This window comes from Lonchura striata, chromosome Z (assembly GCF_046129695.1).
Source record: "Lonchura striata isolate bLonStr1 chromosome Z, bLonStr1.mat, whole genome shotgun sequence".
Taxonomy (NCBI): Eukaryota; Metazoa; Chordata; class Aves; order Passeriformes; family Estrildidae; genus Lonchura; species Lonchura striata.
In genome coordinates, this window is record NC_134642.1 from 2,761,896 (window position 1) to 2,789,004 (window position 27,109).

Consider the following 27,109-nt stretch of genomic DNA (forward strand, 5'->3'; position numbering starts at 1 on the left):
AGATTCACAGCCTGCAGAGAAAGTTTCTCTGTTAGTTCACTTTGAAAGCTTCTCTTGCACCTACTTTCCACTTTAAGGAGATGAATGATTGATTGAGAAACAAAGAATAAGCAAATTTTCACTGCTTTTGAGAAATTCAGAGTGCATGTGTACTCTTATCTCATTGTTTCTCTCCACAGAGCATTATGTCTCATGATTAGCAACAGGTAGATGTAACTTGAAGTTTTGGTAGGTCTGTTCCTTCAAAGTGGGTGACTGTTGACACTGACAAGACAGAATTTTGCCAAGTTGTAATAGCTGATGTAATACTTCTCATTTACTGTTCCACACATAATATATTATAGGAAATGGAGATAGTTAAAGAGATGCAGTCCTCAGGAAAATTTTTGCAAATAGTGGTTTGTTTTTTTTTTTTTTTTGCTTTGGTCCATTCCAGAAGTGATCGGTTTGGACAGAGCTCTGAGCAGCTTGATCTAGTTGAAGGATGTCCCTGCTCAGGGACATTATAATTATTAAATAATTAAATTCCCTGTGTTGCAGGGCTGAGTTGGACTAGATAACCTTTAAATGTTCCTTCAAACCTTAACTATTCAAATTTATTGAATACCTCATGTTGTGTTGTTGAAGAAGAACATCTAATCTGAATTCTTTCAAAGTATCATTTATGTTTCAAGGTGAAAATATACAACACCCTACAACTATTTTTTATATTTAAATGGCCATTGCATTTCACCATTCTTTATTAAAAGTGATCACAGACACCAGCTGACAGACATCCTCCACTTGAATTTGTAATTAATGTTTTAAAGGGAGATAGCAAGGGTCACCAATACTTTCTCTCAAAAAAAAAGTTTCTTTGCCAATCATGGACTGTTTAGAAATCCTCTGTGAATAATCAGCAGCTTCTTGTTTCTTTGTGGTTCAAACTATGAATATTCTTCAAAAACATGGTGAACTCTGGGGGCTTCAAGATGACAGTGATATGAGAGATTGACTTTGGGACCCAGGAGCCCACCAAGCTTCTCTATGGTTCTCTTCAGCACAGTGGGAGCAGAAAGAAAATAAGATGGGCAATAAACTCATATTGGTTGAGATAAAGTCAGTTTAATAAAACAGAAGAGAATCTTGCATGTGTGCAAGAAAAGGAGAAAAAAAACCCTGTAATATTTTATTCTTTATTTCCCACCGGTAGATAATATCCAGCCACTTCCTTGGAAGCAAGGCAGCAAACACAGCAGATGCTCCAAAAGCAAACACCACAGGCAATGAAGGCCACACCTTCCTCCTCCTTTCCGTTAGGTTTTGTACCTGCTCAGACATCCCACGACATGGAATACCCCTTTGGTCAGTTTGGGCTGGCTGTGCCAGCTACGTGCCCCCCCAGGATCTGCCCACCCTGTGGGGCGGAATGTTGGAGAGAGGTTGGTGCTGTGCTAGCACTGCTCAGCAGCAGCCAAGGCACTCTGTGCTGTCAACACCTTTCCAGCTACCAACGCAAAGCACAGCACTAGGAGCACTGCTGTGGGAAAAGGAACTCCACCTTGGAGAGACCAAACACAAGTGTAAAGGCTGTAATAGGTGTGTGCAGAAAAATCCCTGGTATTTGTGTGAGTTACATTATCCTAATTGAGAAGTCAGCCATTTAACTGCATTTGAACAATCTGTTTCTGTTTAAATCTCCTTTTATGGTCTCCAAGCATGCTAAAATGCAAATCTGCATCTGGATTACTCGCAAGGCAATTGCAAAATCTTTCATTATGTAAAATGGCCACATTTGGACATCCATAAGCCAGCAGACACTAAATAGGAGCAATTAACCTTATATTGAATCCAATGGAATGAAATGTCAGAGAGAAGAACAGTGACTCAAGGAATAGGAGTAATTTATTAGAGAATCAGAGCTGTCTTGGTTGTCCTGCAGCATGTGCCAGTATACAAGTCACCAAATGAGCTCCCTCTATAGAATCAGAATTTCAGGCTTCAGCAACTACAGTGTGTATGCTTCCACAGTAGGAGATTGACTATTATGAAACTCCTCAGTATTTGATTTTGTTACAGATTATTTTTCTCTTTGTACAGGTTATAGAAGGAAAATGACCTACAAAATGTACTTGTAGGAAAGTGCAGGTGTTGAGAGTCCAAAGTTCAAGAAGTCCTTTTTGTCAACACGGTGCAATCAGAAAACAGGGTTTGTGTTCCTGATGGATATTCAGAACCTGACAGGAAAACTGTGAATCAGGGAACTTGTGACCAGAGAAGGACCACAGGAGCTGTTTACTGCACAGAAGAGCACCAAGACAGACAAACACGTTCTAAATGACTGTTGCTGGCTCTCAGAGGCTGAAGCAGCACTTGACACAGATTATCTGGAATAGAATTCTTCATTAGATCCACAAAGAGTAAGAAATCAACAAAATCTGCAGGCCCATGTTTCAATAGCAGTATGAGGGTACATGTATGGCCAATCTGAAAAACTGAACTGCAGAACTGTTCCTCTTTCTGTGATAACTAAAAGCTCATGAAATGAGGTAGGACAAGACTTCTGAGAGTCATTAATTCATTGTTCTGCTTGAACTAGGGAAATGTTAAAACATAACCAATAACGTAATAAATACTCTGCACTGTATATTTGGAAATGTTAGAAACTTAATTCAATATCTTACTTGCAGTTGCTATGATTTAGACTTTAATTACAGAGTTATGCTTTGTGTTTTCATAGGGTCCAGACTCAATTACTGCACCAGCTGTATGAATTGCTTGTTGGAAGCCTGTGTTCAATATTACTTTCCTGCTTCACACAGACCAATTTGTAAAGATTATGAAATTTCTCACATCTCTTGTCCCAGTAGTTGCCACTAATGTATTTCAGAAGTATGATTACTTGCCTAGTTGCTGAGACTGTACTCACTGTGCTGCAGTGTTTGCTTCAGCCTTTCAGAAGAATTTTTATGGGTGCATGTGTTAATTTTCTGGAGTCTTTGTACTTTAGCTATACCTCAATTCCCTGCAATTGATCAAGGCAGTTAAATATTTTTTAGCATGCCGAACTGTCTCTGCTTCTGTTCTAATCCTCTGAGAAGCTCATTATGAAGAAATCCTTCCTATCTTTGACCAGTGAAAGTTGGTCATTAATAAATGATGAGGATTATCCTGATAAGGAATTATCCTGATTTTCTGATATTATTCTGATAATTTTCTTGAGAAGTACACAGCCTGATGTAAACAAGAGTTAAAAGGAATGGAGATTTTTTTTCTAATTTTTCAGCAAATCTAGGAGCTCTTTGTGAGTCTCTAAATTGCTGCTTCCACACATTCCAACAATATGATGTGAAACCCTTTAAACCAGATGTGTTTCCTAATTAGAAAACCTATTTAGTCCACAGAAACTAGAAATAAATTCAGAACAAATGGGAATTTTTTTAATAAATTCATTTAAATTTTGTTAACAAAAGGATCCTGAACAATGTACCTAAACCAACGTAACAGTACCACTGCCAGCAGGATCTTGCATCTCTTCCTGTGCTGTATCAAAAATTTCCGTCATTATTGAATCTAGGGGTCTGTTCTTTTCCTGCAGTCTCTGGTGCCCCACTCCTGTGCTCCTGACACACGGCAATATGGTTAGCATGACTAATGCCATTTAATATGGCAAAGGGCTGTGCCTGTGACTGAGTGTCAGCTCCCTTCCTCCTCTTTATCAGCTCTTGAAAATACCGCACGCTAGGCAGACTCGTCCACCTCCATCTCACCTGCATTGTTCCTGGGCAGCAGCCCACCTTCTCACCTCCTTACAGCCTTGAAGGTCTTAGGCACCTGGACAAACAAGTTGTGATGGTTCAGTCACAGGAAAATGAAACATAACATCACACAGAGAGAGCACTCTGTAAAATGGAGAAGTTACAAGTCCCAAGTGGGACTTGGCCCACAGCTGCTTCTAGACAGCAAAACTCACGATCCCCCAGGGGCCAGGGACTCCTCCACTGTTGTCTGCTTCCTCTGAAGATGGACTATAGATTATGATTGTTTTATTTACACTGCAAACCAACCACCCAATCTGCAGAGAATCCAGGTGATTTCAAAACATCAATTAAAATGTGATTTTAAATTTGGTGCTGTGATACTTATGAAATCATGCTACACTGATACCAGTTACAAAAACATCCTGTGCTGCTGTGATCATAAAATTCTATACTATGCTGAACATAAAATGATGTTTTTAAACATAGATATTTGATTGCAATTACAATCTAGTACCATCATTCTGCTGAGCTTCTCCAAAGGAATCAGTTTGTCTTTACAGTTGCAGTTGGTAAGCAGAATTATAGGACAACCACTTTCAATTTAAGAGTGAATAGTGTCATCTCAGTGGAGTAGCAATCAGGCATATTCATATGGAAAATTGTCCTGTTGTACCAGTGAGAGCTTTTGGTCTGTGTCCTGTCTTATGCAGCACAGGAATACAAGGACTGGAAAGAATATGGATAGGAGAGCAGCTTCATTTTAGGTTGAACAGAACCTCCAGATATGTCTGGACCACTGTCTTGCTGAAAGCTGGGCCAGTCTAAATCTGGGTATTCAAGGCCTTCTCTATTTGAGGTCTCAATTTCCAAAAATGGAGATCTCATTACCACTCTGTACCAGTGCTCAATTCTCCTCACTGTGTGGGAGGCCCTGTTACTACCCAAAGGTCTGTGTTGCACTGGAACTCAGGGCAGGATGGTCAGAATCCTGAGATAATTGCACATTGCAATGTGCAATTGTAGAAAAAAAAAAAAAAAACAAAACCACCAACAACAAAAAAACACCCCAAATGCAAAAAACGACAAGGAAGAGTGCTTGCACCAAAATGACTCCTTGCACCAAAGAGCTCCCATTTATCCAGTTGAGCTCAGGCTAATTCAAGGTTCTAGACAAAATCTGCAATCTCTGAAGAACCCTGAACTGCTACAGCTGCATCTTTGCCAAAATGTGACATTGTCTGAAGAGTAGCTGGGATTGAAGTACAGAATTCCAATGGCTACACACTACCTGCGCTCAAAGGAAATCTATGATGTAGATCATAGTGGCCACTTGAGACAGAGCTTTCCAGAGAGGCATCAAAAAATGCAAGAAAATGACAAACGGAATGTCTGCAAGCACCCTGTACTCTAAATCCAGCTGGCTTTATGAAACTGCTTTTGAAAATTCTGCAGGATATCTTTAGGTGACAAAACCCTTCAAAATCTGATTTTGAACAGCCCATGCAATTTAAGAAAACTAAAGGTGATTAATGTGAACTTGTTCTTGGAGGCAAAAAGATCATCACAAAATTAGAATTCAAGAGGAGTGTCTGGTGAGGTTTTTTCCCTGCAGCATAAGACTATGGGACAAGTTGGTTGGATTTAAATAACTAACACATGCTCACAGTATAAGAATTTCTCCTTACTCGGGAATAAACTAACTGTAGGAAGATGTCACCCTGGAAAGTCTGGAAAGTAGAAAAAACAGAACTTCCTAATAATCCTATATTTAGTCATACATATGCATGAGAAGGAAAACATTCAGCATTTTCATAGACTGGACAACAAATTGATCTCTAATCATTACCTGGGTATGATTTGTGTGATGCAACATGCACAAATAGGAGAAATCCAAATGTGTTATGGATGCTAGAGGAAAGAAGTGCCTCAAGAAAGAGAACATTTCTCTGTTTTGTGATGGCTATTCTTAATATGGTGAATTCTTTTTTTTTTTTTTTTTTTTTTTTTTTTTTTTTTTTTTTTTTTTTGCATAGCCTAAAGCCATATTAACCAGAGGGATTATCTGCTTTCTATCTTCTATGGCTATCTCAGTGTGAATGGCTGATCAATACTAAAACTTTTGGGCTTGTTTTTCTGGAAGATAACTGTAAAGTTAGACTTGGCAGCACTGCTTGAGTGTCTATTAATTCAGAAAGTACTTTGCTTTGCATGTTACTTCTACTTTTTCTTTATTTTAATTTGAAATGCACTGCATGTACTGCAACTCTTATTACACATGGAAATCAGAAGTATGAGAGGAAACAAGACCTTATCAATTCCACAGTAGATGCTACTTAACTTCATTATTTAATTAAATTAATATGATCAGGAATGTGAACACTTAGCACAGATTAGTGACTTGTGTGCAAGGATATGCCTGTATCAAAATGTAAGATTGAAATGTAAGTTGAAACAAACTGTAAATTATTTCTACTTCAAGAGATGCAGATCTGAGAAGTAGATATTCTATTCAGATCATAATATTTTAGAATTTGATATTTCACAGAAAAAATTAACTTTCATCATCACCAAACATCCTTATGTTTGGCAAAAAAATATGCTAGAAATCTGCTAACCAGAACTTAAAAAATCTGGTCAATGTTCTAAAAATGACAAAGCCTGTTTGCTTCAAAAAACCATATGGAAATTACTCAGAGAAGGGACTAGGAGTCCTGCAGGTGTAGGTGTACTTTGCATGAGCGATTGAGATTGGAAAGCATCTTGTGCCCATGCAAAAAAATGCTGTGGGCCTTGCAGATTTATATTGGAACAATCTCTGAGATTAGAGACAACAGAATTCTTGATTTTACTTCCCTGCTATGCCTCTTTTACAGCTTATTCTGTAGTTATTCAGATTATTCATTCATAGGTATTTATCTAGGTTTGGGATTTCCTAGGGTTATCTTATACACCCATGGTTCCTATCTCTCACACTGCTGGGGGGGCAACTGAAGAGAAATTCTGAAATATTGGTGAAGCTTCCCTGCATCGATGTGCTTTTGTTCATTTGTCACCTCACAAGCTGCCTGTAAATGCAGGGAAGAGGACGTGGTTCCTCACTGAGCCACAGGGGACAGTATCAGGCCGAGTTTGACTGCTGGGGCTTTCTTGCCCCTCCCATGACTGGCAGAACAGGAATTGGGGAGCTGCAAGGTTTCTGGATAATGAGATCCTTTGAGTTTTAAAGAAATTGAGACTCATCTTGCTACAGGGAAAAAAATCGCTCTCATACAAAGGGCTTAGAATATACCATTCCTAAATCAGCAGCTACTGGGAGTCTTGCAACCCCTGAGAGACCCAGGCACTAGCCAGTCAAGAAACAGGACATGGCTCAGGCTCAGGCTGAGAAGTTGCTCTGAGAAAAAAGACTTCTATAGTCAGACAGGATGAATGTGCTGAGCAGAGAGAATAGACGAACATTAAGGATGTAAAAAGAAAAATTTGCTGATGACAGTAAAGGAGCATCCAACTCCCTTTCCACACAAGCTGATGAAAATGCTGCAGGAAGGAATTACAACTGCAGCCTGTACTCACAGGGGAGGAGGTTTGTTCTCAGGCACTCACTAAAACACGCGGACATGCCTATGTTGAGCAAACTGCAAGGATAGTGCCCAAACTCAGAAAAAAAACCGAGGTTTTTTATAGAGAATATGTAGCCAAGAGCAAGGTTAAAAGGGTCCATAAAACCAGATAAAAACTTTGTGTGTAAATCTAGTCCATCTTTATTTTATAAAGAGAATTAACTAATGAATATAGGTGAGTCTGTTTTGCCCTCAAAATTCATGACTGGCTGTGGGCGTGAAAATACACTACAGGTATGACACTGGGCTTCAACAATGCCAACAGGGAACTACACAATTGTTTGCCAAAATGCAACAGGGCAATACACAGATGGCTTGTAGTAATAAGTAGATAAAGGCTTCTTCTTCTCTTCCCTCCACTATTCTGATTATAAAAAGGTTAAAAGAGCTTCAACTCCCAAATGATTAAAACAATAGTGCAAAACATGACTGTGCCTGACATCTGCACACCCCTCTCCAAACTGCATGACATTGCCTTTCTCATCTTCAAAAAAGGGTTGCATCTCAAGTCTAATTTTTGGCCACCCTTTTGTGCAGAAAGCATATTAGGGAAGACAGATATTAATACTCTGAACATCACACCCCCCCCCCCCCCTTCTTTCTTCTCCCCCAAGTTTTATATGCTGAGCATGATGCCATATGTTATGGAATATCCATCTGGTTGGTTGAGGTCAGCTGTTGGCTTATGTCATCCCAAGTTTTTGTGCACCCCCAGTCTGCTTGCTGCTGGGGCAGTACGAGAAGACAAGGCCTTGGCTCTGTGTAAGCACTGCTCATCAGTAACGAAAAAACCTCCCTGTGTCAATAATTCTATTTTCAGCACAAATAGCACCGTAATAGCTATTGTGAAGAAAATTAACTGTACCCGAGCCAAAACCAGCACATCATATTAGGAACATGTCCATAGCTCCTAGTGAAACTGCAATGTTCTTGTGCAGATTTTTTAACTATATGAAAAAGGTTCATTGCTTCTTGCTCATTTCTCTGCATTGATGGACTTGATAAAGCAATGGGTAAATAATGCTTTGCATAAAGGTATAACTCCAGAAAACTCTGTCACAGATGTGCATTGGGGAACTGAAAAACTTTTTTATTTCTTTTATTGATAGGTCTGAATTCTGATTAGCAGAAGATTTAAAAAAATGCAGCTGTGAGGCATTCTCTAACTCTTAATTTGAAATTGCATTCCCCTATGCAGTGTAGACAGAACAAAGCTGCAAAAAAATCTCTCCTGTCACTGATCATAACGTAGAATTGAAGCACCACAGGTCAAGATGAGTAGTTCATCTGTTTGCTTAACTTTTTTATTGTGGCAAAGGCCAGAGATAGGCCTGGAGAGATCAGCCTGCAGGTATTCCTATCCCCACTTGAACATCCATTGAATGCCTCCAATATTCCCTAAAACCAGATCAAATCAGGACTAGGATGAGGACTAGAGTGAGACTATTACAGCTGGGCAGACAGAACTTGGGGGAAGTATATATTTAGTATATGTTTAGTATATATACTCTAGTATATGTTTACCTTTGGGCAGATGGAGAAAGATTAAAAGAGCAATACTAAATGGCTGTGACTGTGGTGGCCCAGATGACAAATCCTTCTGGCAACACACAAGCTGAGCAGCATGATTCGTACAAGTATCATCCCTGCATTTGATTTACTGCAGCCCTTACCTAGGAACACACATGGGAAAGGCACCTACCGAAAAAATACGCAACACCCTGTTTGCTTAGCATCAACCCTAGGCCAAAAGCAGGGCTTGGTTCCTTATTTAGGCGCCAGCTGGAACACTCCACGGATGGGAAAGGGGACACAGAGGTGGCGGTAGTAGAGAATTCAAACTGTGCAGGTGGTGGACACCGCAGAGCAGAGTTGGAGGCAGCGAAAGGAGCGGGAAGGCAGCTCCGTCCCTTCAGGGCGGCAGCTCCCCTCCCCGCGCGTCCGAGGGCGCAGCGGGGCAGCCCGGCGGATCGGGGCGCGCCGAACGCGAACACCGACACCGGCAATGACACCGGCACTGACAATGACACCGACACCGGCAATGACACCGACACCGGCAATGACACCGGCAACGACAATGACACCGCACTGACAATGACACCGGCACCGGCAATGACACCGGCACTGACAATGACACCGGCACCGGCAATGACACCGGCGCCGGCAATGACACCGGCACTGACAATGACACCGACACCGACAATGACACCGCACCGACAATGACACCGACACCGGCAATGACACCGCACCGACAATGACACCGACACCGGCAATGACACCGCACCGACAATGACACCGACACCGGCAATGACACCGCACTGACAATGACACCGGCACCGACAATGACACTGACACCGGCAATGACACCGACACCGGCAATGACACCGCACCGACAATGACACCGCACTGACAATGACACCGGCACCGACAATGCCACCAACACCGGCAATGACACCGCACTGACAATGACACCGCACCGACAATGACACCGGCACTGACAATGACACCGACACCGGCAATGACACCGACACCGGCAATGACACCGGCACTGACAATGACACCGGCACTGACAATGACACCGACACCGGCAATGACACCGACACCGGCAATGACACCGGCGACGACAATGACACCGACACCGGCAATGACACCGACACCGGCAATGACACCGGCACCGGCAATGACACCGCACCGGCAATGACACCGCACTGACAATGACACCGACACCGGCAATGACACCGACACCGGCAATGACACCGGCACCGGCAATGACACCGCACTGACAATGACACCGACACCGGCAATGACACCGCACTGACAATGACACCGGCACCGGCAATGACACCGGCACCGGCAATGACACCGCACTGACAATGACACCGGCACCGGCAATGACACCGGCACTGACAATGACACCGCACTGACAATGACACCGCACTGACAATGACACCGACACCGGCAATGACACCGCACTGACAATGACACCGCACCGGCAATGACACCGCACTGACAATGACACCGGCACTGACAATGACACCGGCACCGGCAATGACACCGGCACTGACAAAGACACCGCACTGACAATGACACCGACACTGACAATGACACCGGCACCGACAATGACACCGACACCGGCAATGACACCGCACTGACAATGACACCGGCACTGACAATGACACCGGCACCGGCAATGACACCGGCACCGGCAATGACACCGCACCGACAATGACACCGACACCGGCAATGACACCGACACCGGCAATGACACCGCACTGACAATGACACCGACACCGGCAATGACACCGACACCGGCAATGACACCGCACTGACAATGACACCGCACTGACAATGACACCGACACCGGCAATGACACCGCACGGACAATGACACCGGCACCGACAATGACACCGGCACTGACAATGACACCGGTACCGACAATGACACCGACACCGGCAATGACACCGCATTGACAATGACACCGACACCGGCAATGACACCGCACCGGCAATGACACCGCACTGACAATGACACCGACACTGACAATGACACCGGCACCGGCAATGACACCGGCACTGACAATGACACCGGCACCGACAATGACACCGACACTGACAATGACACCGGCACCGACAATGACACCGACACCGGCAATGACACCGCACTGACAATGACACCGGCACTGACAATGACACCGGCACCGGCAATGACACCGGCACCGGCAATGACACCGCACCGACAATGACACCGACACCAGCAATGACACCGACACCGGCAATGACACCGGCACTGACAATGACACCGGCACCGACAATGACACCGGCACTGACAATGACACCGCACTGACAATGACACCGGCACCGGCAATGACACCGGCACTGACAATGACACCGGCACCGGCAATGACACCGCACTGACAATGACACCGCACTGACAATGACACCGGCACTGACAATGACACCGACACCGGCAATGACACCGGCAACGACAATGACACCACACTGACAATGACACCGACACCGGCAATGACACCGACACCGGCAATGACACCGCACTGACAATGACACCGCACTGACAATGACACCGGCACTGACAATGACACCGGCACCGGCAATGACACCGCACTGACAATGACACCGGCACTGACAATGACACCGGCACCGACAATGACACCGGCAACGACAATGACACCGACACCGGCAATGACACCGCACTGACAATGACACCGGCACTGACAATGACACCGGCAACGACAATGACACCGACACCGGCAATGACACCGACACCGACAATGACACCGACAATGACACCGCACTGACAATGACACCGGCACTGACAATGACACCGACACCGGCAATGACACCGCACTGACAATGACACCGACACCGACAATGACACCGCACTGACAATGACACCGGCACCGGCAATGACACCGCACTGACAATGACACCGGCACTGACAATGACACCGGCACCGACAATGACACCGCACTGACAATGACACCGCACTGACAATGACACCGGCACTGACAATGACACCGACACCGGCAATGACACCGCACTGACAATGACACCGCACCGACAATGACACCGGCACCGGCAATGACACCGCACTGACAATGACACCGCACCGACAATGACGCCGGCACCGGCAATGACACCGCACCGACAATGACACCGGCACCGGCGCCGCCCCGCGCAGGGCCGGCCCGCCCGCGCCGCCCCGCCGGCACCTGGCGCGGCCCCGCCCGGCCGCGGCGGTGGGCGGGCCCCGTGCAGATGCGTCCCCCGCCTCTCCGGTGCGTGCTGAGGTCAGGCTGGGCTGCGCTGCCAGCGCGGAGCAGCGGGGCTGAGGTCGCGGCAGACCCGGAGCTACGGCGAGCGCCTGGCTCGGGCCGGGAGCGGCTCCCTGCCGCCGGGAAGCCGCGGGGCTCGGCGGGGCCCTTCCAGCCGGCGGCAGCGGGAGAGCGGGCAGAGCGCGGAGCGGGGCGCCCGGCCCGCCCCGCCGACCCGCTGCTCCATGCGGGCGGCGAGCGGGGCTGGGGCGCGGGGCGCCGGCGGCAGCGCGCAGCGGTGCTGAGGCCGCGACCGGGAGAGACGATGGCCAAATGGCTGAACAAGTACTTCAGCCTGGGCAATAGCAAGACCAAGAGCCCTCCGCAGCCTCCGCGGCCCGACTACCGGGAGAAGCGCAACGGTGCCGGCAGCGCGCCCCGCCCCGAGGGGCCGCCGCACCTCCACCTCCACCACCACACCTCGCCCGGCTTTTCTCGCCGCCGCCTGCGCGACGACACCAGCGACCTGCTCCGCGCCTACCGCGCCCAGAAGGACCGCGACTTCGAAGACCCCTACAGCGGGCCCGGCTCGTCCCTGCGCAAGCTGCGCGCCATGTGCCGCCCGGACTACTCGGCGCCTGAGGACCTGGGCGAGGCAGCCCTCAAGGCTTCCTCCTCCTCCTCCTCTTCGTCGTGCTGCGCCACGCCTCCCGCCGCCGGCTCCCCGCACCTCTTCCGCAGCCACAGCGAGCGCCGCCCGGCGACGCCGCCCGACGTGAAGTACATCTCCCCCAAGCACCGGCTGATCAAGGTGGAGAGCGGCGCTGGAGGCAGCGACGGCGCGGGCAAGAAGCTCAGCAAGGGCTCCAAGCAGCCGACGGCTGCTGCCCCCGCTGCCGTGAAAGATAAAGTAAGTGCTGCGTGCTCCTGTCCCCGCCCCTGTAGGCTAGGTGGTAGGGCTGGGGCTGTGTCAGCCCCTGGCAGGAGTTTTGGCGAGGGGGCCAGCTGCTGTACATCTGGAGTTGCTGCTGTTCTCAGCCATCCGTCATTGGGTGGCCTGGCCCTTTTTAATACTTCGGGTCATGCAGGGCATGTACAGGGGTGGCACGTGAAGTGATGGTGCCCTGTCCTTTTGGCTTTCAAGCTCACCTTCCTTCTGATGGGGCAGGGTCACAGGTGTGTGCAGCCTTGCTTTGAGGCACAGTCCACTGCCAGCCTCATGCTGGGTACCAAGGCTCTTGGTGTGCCCCAGCAGAACAGGATATGAGTCGAAATGAGGGGAATGCTTGGGGAGCAATAGAGGCCCTTGAAAAGCCTTGTGCTTGTGACCCCAAGCTGCGGCCTTAGCCCTACTGCATGTGGGATGGGGCAGTCATATATTAAAAATATGCTGTTTTTACAGAGACAGTTTGTCATTTGTTTATTTATAAACTTTTTGCCTCCTAGTTCAGTGTTAAAGGTGAGGTGGTTCAAAGTCCTGTGTTACAATGGCATGGCAACTTCCATGATAGCTGTGTTTCTGACTGGCATATAGCTGAAGCAAATTCCATAGACACTTGCCCAGTTGCAAACATTATCCTGTCTTTTACTGGTCATTCTCTTCAAATTTTAACAAAGCATTCTAGACACAACACTGGAAAGTACTGGATTTGGGAACTCAAGTTAGAGAGGGAATAGCATTAATTGTTTTTTAAGCACAGCACATCCTCCTGCCTGTGTTGGTCTTATGAGTATAGTACAGTTTTTCTCATGTATTGGAAATAAGTGTTGCTCTATTTTGTTAATTGGCATTTTAAACTCCAGGATAATAGTCACATCACAGGAATTCCAGGTATGTTCTGAATGTTATCAGTCTAAATGATCTGTGTGTACATGTTAAGTATGTAACATGATTGCACTACTACACTTCCATGGCAACTTGATAAATTATATCTGTCCAGGTGGAATTCCAAAGAAATCTACTTGTGATGGTGATGACATATGGTGAAAAATCTAGGATTTATTCTATTGTCTTAATAGGTGTTCCTGGCTGGAAGCAACGTCTTTTGTTGAAAGTGACTGATTAAAAGTTAGCATCTCACTGTGTGCTATAATCTATTCAGTCTTCTTTAAAGTTCCTACATTGATACTAGGTATCCTCTTTTAGGGAACTCCTTCCAGCAAAAACAAGTGCTTGGGGCAAAATGTATCTCTCTCCTCTTTTAAAATCACTGTTAAATTTTAGACCCTACTGAAGCAATTTTCATCAGAAAATTCGTATTTGTTGCTAGGTAACCTGCAGCTTTGTAATGGTCATAAATCTGTGTGCTGCTCCCAAACTCTTGTTGCAGGTTCTAAAACTTGTGGGCAAAAATTCTCAACCATATTTGGGTTTTTTTCCGAATTATTGTAAGAGAGAACTATATGTGACAAGCAGGAAATCTGAATATATCTAAGAAATAAAATCATCCCTGTGCCTCAAAAAGCCAACTGTGCTTGCCTGTAACAGTGTTTGTATACAACATAGCTTGCCTTTTGTTCAATTGTGTTATTTTATCCCAGCAATGGATGTGAAATCTCTTTTATTTCACAGCCCTGAAAGGTAGAGTTTGACTGGTGAACTTGGTAAGCAGAGATCATAGTGGGCTGGCAGGAAACTGCATCTCTTCTACACCTGTGATTCACTGAGGAAGAAAAATCAGGAATTTAGTTAACCAAGTGTCTGTAGTTCAGTAGCGAACAAAGCAATTGAATAAGAAAGATATAATAAGGAGATGAAACAGTCAAGATGGAATGAAACCCCCCAAAGCGAGAGGTCTGCTTTTCAGAAGAATTCATAGACATGTTAAAAACATTGTAAAAACTGGTTTTGGTTTTTTTTTTTTTTAATGCTGTGTGTAACATAGCATAAGCTAGTAAACATTTTAGGAATGGAATAAAATAACTAATTGCTCTATAGTTCTGTCTTCATAGAAGTATGTTAATGTTTCATATCCAAAAATGCCTGTTAAATACTTGTGTTTCATTCCAGCATTGCTGTTTCAGTGGTTTTTTTTTTGTTTTGTTTTGGTTTTTTTTTCTGATTTCATTTACAAGGATAGAGTGCTGTTTTCCTTTATGTGTTGATGGAGAAGTGAGAAGTAGGGGTTTCAACAAACTCGGTGAACAATTTTATATCTTCCGTGGTTTGTCATCAGTAAAGAACTGGCTGAAAAGCTTAGTTTTGTGTCATACTTGAAAGAGTTACTGGAATGAGAAGGAGATTCAGGGAGGTGCTTGTTTGGTGTGGTTACTTATAAAGGGCAAATGGCAAAGTATGGATAGTAGCAGATTGGCTAGCTGAAATTCCCAGAGGAAAAGAAAAACTAAACTAATTGATTCAGGGAGTAAAGGAGATGGAGATTTAAGGAGGTGGCAGACATGATTATATTATGCAAGATTTTAGACAAAGGCTGGTAAAATAACCACAGAGATGTAATGTATCTGGGATTTAGGAAGTTTTGATGTGTAGCAGTGGAAATACAAATTAATGCTGAAGAAGACAAACCCAAATTGCCATGCATCTTTTAGTAGTGAGGTGACTAACCTCTATAACAGATGCCCAGCGAGAGTCATCATTTCCAGATGTCTTTGAATTCAAATTGTTGGGTGGATTTTTAAATTATTTAGGTGTCATACAATTAGGTGGGTTTGGGAACTTTAACTGTGATGTTTACCTTCAGACAAGGGAGAGTAGGGTGTTTTAGAATTAATGGCTGAAGCAGTTCAGGTCCTCCAGTATGGTGGATAAAGAAATTATTGGCTTCCATCTTTAGTGCTGGCTTGTGAGAGCTTAACTTACTTGCTTGCCACACAGAAGCTAAGGAGTGTGGGCAAGTTGAAACAACATGTGGTTGTATTCTGGATCAATCTGGCATCTCCTGTATTTGTGTAAGAATAAATGCAAGACCTGGTTTAAGACCAGCTCATTAGGCAAACCACTTGTGAATGGAGATGAAAAGAAATAAGCTGAAATCTTCCTGAGTAATTGTCCTCTATCTGGATTTACACACACATGATGTGGGGAAATCCATGAATTGATAACTGAGGGGGAAGTCTCTGTGTGAAAGGATACTTCAGATAGGTTTTCACCTATTACGTATTTGAACCGAACCATTTCTCTGCCAGGTTTTTCAGCTGAATAACCTGGGATACTTCCCAAAAACAAACTGCATTATACTTCATCATGGGAAGTTCTTAAGATTTAAAAGCTGAGTTCATAGCATATTCTCCTTTAAAAGACATTTATTTCATAATGAGCAGCATTTTGCACTATCTCTGTTCAGTGGAGACAGAACAATGTAACAGTTCTTTATACTGAATGCAGAAGACATTGCAAGATCCATTTTCACAGGTGTCAAAGAAATTTTTGACATTAATCTCTCTTCTCCATTAGATAGGTTTCTTCATAACAGGTCAGTTATGGTATCTGGTAGTGCCTCAGGATGGGGACTCTGAACAAATAAATCCCTAGGCAGTTATACACTTAGAATCCAAACTCCCTATCCCTCACATGACAGTCTGGACAAACAGCAGCATTGGGGTCTGGGTTCTTCATACTTCTGATTTTCTGTTTTTTTACCAACTGTTTGCTGTGTGTTTAGCTGGTTCTGCTGTTGGTGTTGTAATATGGTTGTTGCATATTAGCTGCGACCTATTATTTGCTTAAGTAATATTTAAAATGTTAGTTTTGTCCAGTTTAATTATTATTAATGTACATATTGTTGGCTCCAGGCTGTGCTATAATCTCTGTTCAATTAACAGAACATAACCTTACAGTTCCAATACAGTTCAACCTACAGCCTAACAATTCTAGCTACATTTGTCAAACAAAGCACTCAGCTACTTTCAAATAGTACAAAATTCTCAATGGCAAGACAGAATGTATCTGATGCAGTGGAGAATAACTTGATTCTGTACAGACAGAGTGGATCTAGTGCAAAGTCATGTGAATATTGTGTGGCAGCAGCAATCAAGCAGACAGCTGTCCAGCCAACCAGGCAACTGTTCAGGACAGCAGAGTTGCTGACTTGATGTCTTGATGTACAAAGTTCTGAAAACACTATCTGTGTATAAGAAACAGGTGCCTTTCACTAGACTAGCAAAGTAATCTAGCTTTTTGAACTTCTGACATCTTTCGTGAAGGTGATTGGACTCTGTACAACATTATTAATATCTTTATATTATTAAAATACTGTTTTAGAGTTCAGCAGATGCTTGTCTTATTTCTGTATATGGAAGGTCTATATTTTATTTGATCTTTAAACTGAGAACAAGTCGTGCATTTAAGAGAATCTTGCAGCTGGTATTTCAAGGTGCACTGAGAAAACACTTGAAAGATGTCTAAGCAGTGTTTGGGTTATTTGTATCAGACAACATTATTTCTAGAGATCCTAAATTTCAATGGTACCTCAATGTCTTATTCCCATGTTTAATCCATTGGAGAAGAGTTTCACGATGCCTTTCCGTACAGTTGGTTCTACTCTGAAATAGTCTTCCTCTCTGCATGTGGTTTCCATTGTTATATGACTCTGTCTTTGAGTAAAATAAAAAAAAAATACTCATGGCTGCTGGTTGTGCATGAATTGCTTAGGCAAAGCCATACATAAAGGCAGGAAGCTATATTTTTTCTGTGTATCTATGTTGTTATAGGGTAGCTGTAATGCAGCTTAGAAATACAATTTTTTTGCATATGTTAGTCTCATGATTAAGAATCTACAGCAGTCTTGTGAACAGGAGGATATTTAGAACCTGAGACTTTGGAGTCTTGGTAACTTCGGGGCTTTTTTTGGAATGATGCAGTGGGCTGTTCAGTTACAAGTACACTTGGCATCTGCACTGTATGCACAGCTTGGAACACTCTCAGCTTTGGAAGCTATCCAAATTATCAGACTTTTGGGCACAAAGAGATCCAAGCAGCAAGAGGAAGGAGTATGAAGCAGCTAGAAGACCTGGAGATTTAAGGAGGGGGTGGTACACTTGTGGAAGAGTGTATCATGTGTATACCTTTGCAGTAAGCCTCTCAACACCATTGTAAGAAAGTTCCTCAGATACTGCCTTCAAAAAAGGAGGTGGACTTGCTGTTCTGCTACAGCACTGGGGTCACCAAAAATGCAGCTTTCTTACTACTGCATAATGGCACACATATTACCTGCAGACTTTTCTTCAAAATCGTCCAGATGAAGAAAGACATCTGTATTACACTATTTTACATATCCAGCTTTGGGTAAACTTGCACAGCAATTGTTAGCATTAGGACTGTTGTATATATGGAAGCAAAACCTTCTACAGGCTAAATAAGGTTATGCAGTTTACTATGATTCAAACGGTACTCTAACTCTAAATAAGAAATTAGGCACAGCAAGAACTGCATGGGAACTCATGTAAGTATTTTAGCCTGATTAATGAGGAGAAAGAATCTAGAAAGGAAAAATATGAAGCTGTGTTTCTCTTTTACAACATCAAGTTTGCATGTAATCTTTTAGCTTGCAATCTGATCTTGTTGCCAGTTTACCATTGTATTTGCTTGGATCACTGAAGAAATGTCTGTTTTTACAAGATTCTATGCTCCCCAGGCTCACTGACAAGGACAGAGATAATTTCAGTCTTGCTACCCTGTGTCAGTGTGGGTGGATCCTTAACTAACAGTATGCTAGGCATGGTTTGAAAGTGGAGGAAGTGATATGAGACTGAGCAGTGGAAACAGCATAATGGTGGATTGTAGCAAGATATAGGAAAGGACTGTGGTGCAGATCTTCCTGGATTGTCGCTGTTTTTGTAAATGTTGCCATTAGACAGTCTATTTACAAGAAACAGACATAAAGTGTGGTTTTGGACTAGTTGTGCATTGTCCAGGAAGTGTGGAAAATTGTCTTACAAAATATAGTCTGATAATGACATTACATGGGATACAATTTTTATTTTTTTGAGTTTATTTTCTAGAGGGAACAATATCTGTTAATTGTTCTGCCTGTCCTTCCTTCAATAACTTTTAGATCTTCTGAAAAATCCTTGAAGGTGTATTTTCAAATTTAAAATAGTTAAGTGGATGGGTCAAGGAAGCACCTGTTTCCTTCTGAGGGGAAAGCAGGTGAAACTGCATTTTTAAATTTTGAGCAGGAAATGCTGCATTGCCTGCTGTGTGAGGAGTGGTCTGCATTGCCCTGTGTGAAGCAGTGTCACATATGGGATAGCAGGGGACTTCAATTACTGCCTGGGAATACAGGAGAGAAATAGAGGGCCAAGAAGGCAAGAACTTATCAGCTTATCAGCAGCTCAGTTCTGTCCCTGTGAGTGTGTGGACTTGTAAAAACTGAAGAGCAATTCACCTTCACTGAGCACTAAAGCTTGTATGTGGGAGAATTGCTCTTGAAATTCTGTCATTAAATACTGTTGGTTTTTTTTTTTTTTTTTCCAGCATTTCACTATCAGTTCACAACTCTGAGAAATTTAGGCACCACATTTCCCAATTTGTGTTTCAATTACCTTTTAGATGAGAGGTGTCTGTCTCTGGAAGTCACCGCTATGAATGAGGCCTGTGATTCCTTCCAGGGGCAGAGCAAGTGCTGGTCTTTCTAATACTCAAATTTAGGACAAGTAGGAAAGGCTCTATATACACTTTATCTGTAGGGTAGTTCTCTAGAATCATATCCTGAATTTCTGATTTTTCCTGTTATTTTCAGGAATCTGACCATGTACAGATCACTCTATTAGCATGTTTTCCAAGGCTGTGAGATTTATTTTGAATAAAAAGTGGTACTTAGGCTGCAGGGAGGATTATGTTACAGGTTCTTGAATTCAGTGCTTCATGGACTAAATGGAAGTCTTTATTAATATGGAAAACACAGGCACAGCTTGCCCAGAGAAGTCATGGATGCCCTATCCCTGGCAGTGTACAACGCCAGGTTGGATGGGGCCATGAGCAGCCTGCTCTATCTAAAGGTGTCCCTGTCCAGAACACAGGGTTGGAATGAGATGATCTTTAAGCTCCTATCCAACCCAGGCCATTCTATGATAATACAGAGTGACTTCTGTAGCTAGGGACTGGTTTTTTGTGAACAAATTCTCAGAGAGGATGAAGAATTTTCCTTACATCGTGTTAAATGTGCTAACTGTGATGTTCTTAGAGATATAGTCACAGTTTTTAAGTGCCCTTGTCTTCTGTATTTTTGCTGATGGACACATGCTGTCATTTGTGATATTGGTGAACTTAATTGCAACTCACAGAAGTTGAGAGGAATATATGGTCTGCCTTTATACAGTTATTTAAGTATGTGCCTGCCCGTGGCAAGGAAGTTGGAACTAGAGAATCTTTAAGGTATGTTCCAACACAAGCCTGTTATTTAATATCAATAATATAAAAATATATATAAATACAAATAAATCTTTAAAATTAATATCCCCTAATAAATTCTCCAAAGGCCTGGTGGGTGGGCAGGAAAAGTATTTTAGGTTTTTTGCTTCATGTTGTTTATTATAATTCTTCTTGGATTCTTCTAGAACAGTGTGTTCTTAATCACAGTAGCCACTAAATTAGTGAAATAGCTAACAATTCTGTGATGATGTTGCTGTTTTAAACATAATTTGATCTTCTACATTTTCTTTAAATTCAAAAAAGACTACCTCTGTTTTTTTCAGCATGTGAAGTCTCATTTGTTCCCTTTTTTTTCATTGCCTTTAAAATGTTTGGTTTAGTCAGATAGCGATACCTGTGAAATTATGCACTTAGGTGTGTTCTTTGGTTTCTTCCTGTAGCTGCATATGCAAATCATGCTTTTGTATATGCAGATGCCCATTTAAGCCTGTGTTTAATATAATATATGATAATATTTGTCAGACTTTTTTAAAGACTGTAGAAGAACAAAGACTATGCATCAACAGTGAAACTTGCAGCTTAGTTAATATGTAATAGAGGGATAAACCAACCACAGTCTCAAGCTTGTATTTAATTTTCTGGGGAGTGGAGTGATTATTAGGTTTTTGATCTTGTATCTGCTGATTAACTTTTTAGCTAGAGTTATGGTTTTTGATTTGTCATCTTGTCTGGTAACTGAGTCTTCTGACTTTTAAGTAGCAACCTGCAAGGAAGAGCCTCTACAAGTGTTGTCTAAATCCTTATTGGTTTCTTTTAATAACTGCACTTCTATTTATGTGTTAAAGTTATTTTGATTGATGTTACTGATGCCTCAAAATACTGCTGCTATGTGTACAAAAAGAAAATAGTATTATATGTGTATGGGATGCCATAGAACAGGCTTGAACAGAGCAGGAATCAGTAGCTGTAGGAGCTCATAGTCCACACTCAGAATGTAGATCTTGCATTCTGTCAAGAGATAAGCCACAGGTCTTTGACAATAACCCTGACAAATGCAACTGATTTCAATAGCAATTTGGAATCTGGATGACTACCTTCTTGGGATTCCTGATAGCTGTGTTTTCATTTTGACAGACAGGATTTGTGACAAAGGTGGCTGGATTTGGCAGAGCAGGGAGCCAAATTAAATGTGTCCTGCTCCAAAGGTCACCCTCTGTGTATGAATGCTGTCTTTAGCTATGCTTAGAAAATTTCAACATGTTGCCATTCCTCTGATTGTGTCCAGGCATGTGTACTTGCCATGTGGCAAGTACAGCATTAGATCCTGGATAATCTGACTAGCTGAGACTTCTAGGAGGGATGCATTGGTAGACAATGGAGGCTGTCCATCATCTTCTGCTTTCTGTCCATTGTTTGTCAGTCAGTAACATGAAAGATCAGTTTGGAGACCAGTCAATTTACTACTGGATGACTTTTAGTCATTTGCCTTGGAAGTGTGTTCAGTCAAAGCTGGAAGGGACACTGCATGCAGGCCCTGACCTGGGGTCTCCTGTGCTTGCCTTGGCCTCTGAACTGTAGAAAACAAATGCCAGACTGAGACCAGTTTGCTGGGCAGTGGTTGAAAGGTTGTTGGAAGAAATATAAACAAGCAAAATGCCTCTTTCTGGAAAGCTAATGAGCTCTGCTGAACACAGGAGCACACACAGAAAGACCTGCCCCTACATGCCTGTGGGGAAGAGGTGACAGCATGGTGTTATCACAGTGGATCTTCCCTGTATGGCTTGGAGGTGATCAAGATCATGATCTGCAGAACCCCCACTGCACATGCAAGGCATGTACCTGTGATATTTGTGTAACATTGACACACTTTTTCTTTCTCAGGATAGCATGAAAGGGGTATGAGAACACTGTATTAATACCATCAGTCATGAAGTTAGTGTTTTGTTTAAATAGAAAATTCATGTACTCGGAACCTTCTATTTCATCAAAAATTTTTGTCTGTTCTTTGTCTAACCAAGCATAGAGGCTTGGAAGGTGAGCTCATTAAACTAAAAGTAGCTTATGTGGAGATGGCAGAAAGATTTGCAGAGTAGGAACTCTTTTTCTGGTTGAGATCTCTGAAAACAGGAAGAATAATCCTCTGAAATAGGGTTGTCAAAAAGAGTTCAGACATTTACAGTAAGTATATTATAACAGAACTAGCAATCATATTCATTTGAGGTTTACAAAATTTTTGGTTTTTTTGAAAGAAGTAGAAATGCTTGAGACTTCCTAGAAGTGGAGAATTTATAGCTGTTAGCAAGTATAGAATAAATCAAATTCTGGCACTGGCCAGCTCCTACATCTAGGCTGCAAATTACTGACTTTTAATACATATTGGAACAGTAACAGTCAGCTGGGGACTCCTGACAGCTCAGCATTGTAAATTCACTTGTAATAAGAAATACAGTTCCAGGAAAGGTGGAGCAGGCTGCTCTTTTTGCCTGACTGAGTGCTGAAAAGTGGGTTTGGGATTTGCTGTGGGACAGTGTTGTTTAGGCTGGAGGTTTTTGGTTCGCATTTTTTTGGGGGGGAGGAGGGTTTGTTTGACAGCATCTTTTACGTATAATTTTCCTCCTAGTGTACTTTGGACAAAGGGAGAAGAAGAAATGTCAAATAGCTATGCCAAGTCTACTTTTCTGTTTCATGTTCTAGTAGTTATGCAAAGGATTGTCGAGTACTATGTGTCAGTGTTTGTGAAGGAGAGGAGCACAGAGCACATGCGACCACCTAGCAGCTCTTGACAGGGTTGGAGCAGAAGACAACGTTTCATCTGCATCAATTTTGGAAATAAAACTGCCCTTGTGACTAGGAGAAATTACTGCTGGGTGATACACATTGTTGTCTTTGTCTCAAGTGTGTGCAGCTGCTGTCACTTGATTTGCTGCTTGGGCATATGCTGCCAGGCTGGGGGTGGGGACTGTTCCCCTTTGTGTTAACTGTTTTTTGAAATAATGAGGGAGTAATTTTGGACACCAAGTGAAAGAAAGAATTATGTTTTCCTCTCTTGATGATCCATGTCAGTCTGGTGATTTCTGGTCAAAAAAAAGCTTCCAGTCACTTTAGACTCTGAGCGGAGGAAAACACAAAAAACCCATAATTGAAACGTCAGTCTTGGTAGTAAAATGAGCAAAATAAGTAGTATAAAATTGCAGTGTGCCAGTGTTGCAGGGCCTGAGTAATGACGCTGAAGTGTGTTAGACATTTTGTTTCCTAATCTTAAAGGAGATCTCTGCCTTTCCTAATAGAGTGCTCATTTATTCCATGGCAGTTGTGCAGGTGTTTGATCTGTGAATACTTGCGTGTCCTGTTTTTCTTCTCTGACTGGTGGGATATGCTGGCAGCAGGAGACAGAAGCAGATGCTGCCTCAGTCTCTTAGCTGGCAGTGTACTTCTGGTTCTTTGTTGAAAAGATTGAAACTGTTGGAATAGCACTGTGCTACAATAACTGTGCAAGTCTTACTAGTGCTTGTCTTAAAAATGTAAAGTAACTCAGTTGAAAAATCCCTCGTAAAATAAAGTAAGCAGTTAGGGCAAAAACCTTTAGGCTTGCCCTGCTTTAAGAGATAGGGTGATCTCTAGTGGTTCTTTCCCACCTGAATAATCTTATGATTTCATAGGGATTCTGGTGTTGAAGCCTGCCTCTGCCTGCTTTTTTTTGTTTCAAACTCTTTTGCCTGCTGTAGATTCTATCTCTGCGCTCTGCAATAATTCTCATATGAGGACTTCTGCCTTTGCCCCAGTCTGCTTGTCACATCCTAGAAACAAAGATTAGCTCTATCACTTCAGTTATAGGGAAGAATGATTCCTGTGACTTGAATTTACTGATAAAAAAACCTATAGATGGGACCTACAGCATACAATGATTTTGCAGTGGTCAGGAAAGCATAGTGATGTAAGGTCAAATGTGAGATTTTCTAACCTTCAGATTTTTTTAATCTCCTAGTGGAGGAAGAAAATGTGTTCTGACAGATAATTTCTTTTTCCTATATTTTGTCTCAGTTCACAAAATATAAATAACAATAATGTTCCTTTGAGAGAAAGAATGGCACAGGTCGGTTTCAGGGTTTCAGTTCAGCCAAGAAATTTGTTTTGTGTCTTGTTTTTTTCAGGTGGGACATATAACATGAAAAGGCTTCTTACTAATGCAGTGAAAAGAGTAGCCTTAGAATATTTGTTTTAAAAATTTCTGGCAATATTTTCAGTTGTAGCTCATAAACTTCAAAAGCAGAGGAGGTGCAAAGGAAAGAGTGCTTTTTTTCTTTAATATTAGCAGACTTCTCTGATAAGATTTGCACTGGATTGAGTTTGCTGACTGGTTGGCTCTTTCTAATTTATCCATCCCAATTATTCCATTGCTTGTGCTAGTCAGAAATCCTTTTGACATGGATTCTGCCTTTATGAGGTTTCTGGTATAAATAGGAGCACATTTCTATTTCAGTACCATTTAGTAACTGATCTGTGGCAATTGTGTATTTCTCCTCTGAACCAAGACTGTACTTTGAAGATGGCATAGGATGCAGCCAAGTGAAGCTGCTTTTATTTGCTGATAGGATATCATTGCCTTCTGCTTTGCACATTTGACTGGAGACTTCAGTAACAGTTACCTTCTTGTCTTTCAGGTATTGATAGCTGATGACTACTCAGATCCGTTTGATGCCAAAAGTGAGTTGAACAGAATGGGAAAAGGGGAGAACACTGGCTATATGGAACCATATGAAGCCCAGAGAATAATGGCTGGTAAGAAACGACAGTTGCACATGTGAGCTCCAGTTGCATGGCAGTTCACATGTGTTTTATAGCTGCTATGAAACAGAAATGTCATTTGGCACGGGAAACAGTGTTTCTGAAGATGCTTAGTGGGCAGAAGCAAATGCCACATAAACACTGCATTTTCCTGCATGTGCCTTTATCCCTAAAAATACCACTCTGTACCTCACTTTTAAATATAGAATTTTTGTACTGTTGTGTGATAAGATGAAAAAATAAGAGTAATGGGAGTATGGCAATATGAAGGCTGTCATGTGTGTATGTGGTTGAGATGGCCAAAGCATGACATGGTGTTGTTCCACTTAAAAACAGTTGATCAACTTGCTTATGGAATTTTTTCCTCAATCAGATTTGGACTTCTTGGTGTCGGAGGAGGGCTTCAGAGCTACATCTTTCTGTAGCTTCCGTCTTTCCTTCCTTGCTTCTCTGATGTTTTTTTACCAGTGGTCAAAATGAGACACTATAGGATGCCTGTGAGCCTTTAATTGCTGTTCTTGTTAGTGTCCTTCCTTTTCTGTCATGTAGGGAAATGTTAGTGTTGATATTGTTGTATGCCTTTGAACTATTTAAACTCCTTGTACCAGCATTATGCAACTCTATTTTTTGTGTATTTTGTTTATCAGGATCAATATCCTAGTTGTTTGCTGTACAGTCTATAAAATGTTCTGAGGTATTGGGCCGTATGTTTTTAATTTGTGACAATTTGACCAGTCAACACTTATCTTTGTGCAGATCAAATGTGCATTTCTTGGATGTACAGCAGGTCCTTTTTTTCTCATTTTGCGGTAAAAGTCACTCTTGTGCCCAGTTAAGTTGATTGTATGCTTTCCTTTTCTATTGGCAGCTCCTGTTTTGGGCCCTCAGGAAAGATTAATCAGTGGGGGAAGATGAGGCTGTTGGATGCAAAGATCCTTTTTTCATGCAAGTGTTCCTATTTTTCTTTTCTTAAAGCATTTCTGAAGAGAGACACAGGAAATGACATGGAAACAGTTCTTTGGAAGTTTTCAGTACCGTATAGAAGGGCTGGGAGCTGTTACTTCTCATTAATGTAAATCTATTAATTATAAGTCAAGGAATTTCTCGGAAAATCAAATTAGTCCAAATAATTTCTTGCTCTTTATACAGCAGTGATGAGCACTTATAATTTAAATTACTAAGTTTATAGTGCATTGGCTTATTTCTTCCTGCATTTAGGACTGGAGTTCGTTCTCTCTCCTTTTTCAGATTAGTCATAGCAAATTAGATATTTAGTGGATGATACTGGATGGTTCAGCTGCAGTAAGGGACAGTAGATTTATGAGCCATTGCAATTAGAAGATATCCTTTTGCCTAATTGGTGCTTGGTGCAACTGATAAGCTGTTATATCTGCTCCATGTCATTATAAAGGAAACATGAGGAGCTCTCCAAGATCTTAAAGGCACTTTTGAAAATAGGGTTTAATTGATTGTAATGATAGAGCAAGTGTTCTGCATATTCATGTGATGCAGCTAGTAGAAGGTAGATGATTGATATACCTGTGAAGATGTTGAGTGTTTTGAGATTTGGGTATTTAGTTTCCAGTCATCTTGTCCTAATGTAGGTAGAGAAGGTCTCACCATAAATGTCCATGGCGTCAGGTTATGTTGACTGTATTCAAGCATGTAGTTTTATGTGTGGGGATTTTATTATTACTCAGGTTTTGCCTTTGCACTTTACTTGATAAATGAAAATCCAAAGGCATCTTGTTGGAGAGTTTTTAAAGGTTCTGTTTATATTCACCAAGTGAGTTCTATTATGTTTCTACTGCTTCTGAAGAAGACCTTTTGTTTAAAGTTTGACTTGCCTCAAAATATTTAC

General features: G+C 42.5%; 1 protein-coding gene across 1 annotated transcript in view; it reads left to right on the forward strand.

Annotated features, from left to right (window-relative positions):
• Positions 1–12,364: 12,364 nt before the first annotated feature.
• Positions 12,365–27,109, forward strand: part of SHB (SH2 domain containing adaptor protein B) — a 56,405-nt gene continuing 41,660 nt past the window's right edge. The window contains exons 1-2 of the mRNA XM_021535520.2: positions 12,365–13,041; positions 25,125–25,242. Of these exons, the coding sequence (XP_021391195.1) occupies positions 12,457–13,041; positions 25,125–25,242 (703 nt within the window). The 5' untranslated portion in view covers positions 12,365–12,456. The remainder of the gene's footprint in view (positions 13,042–25,124; positions 25,243–27,109) is intronic.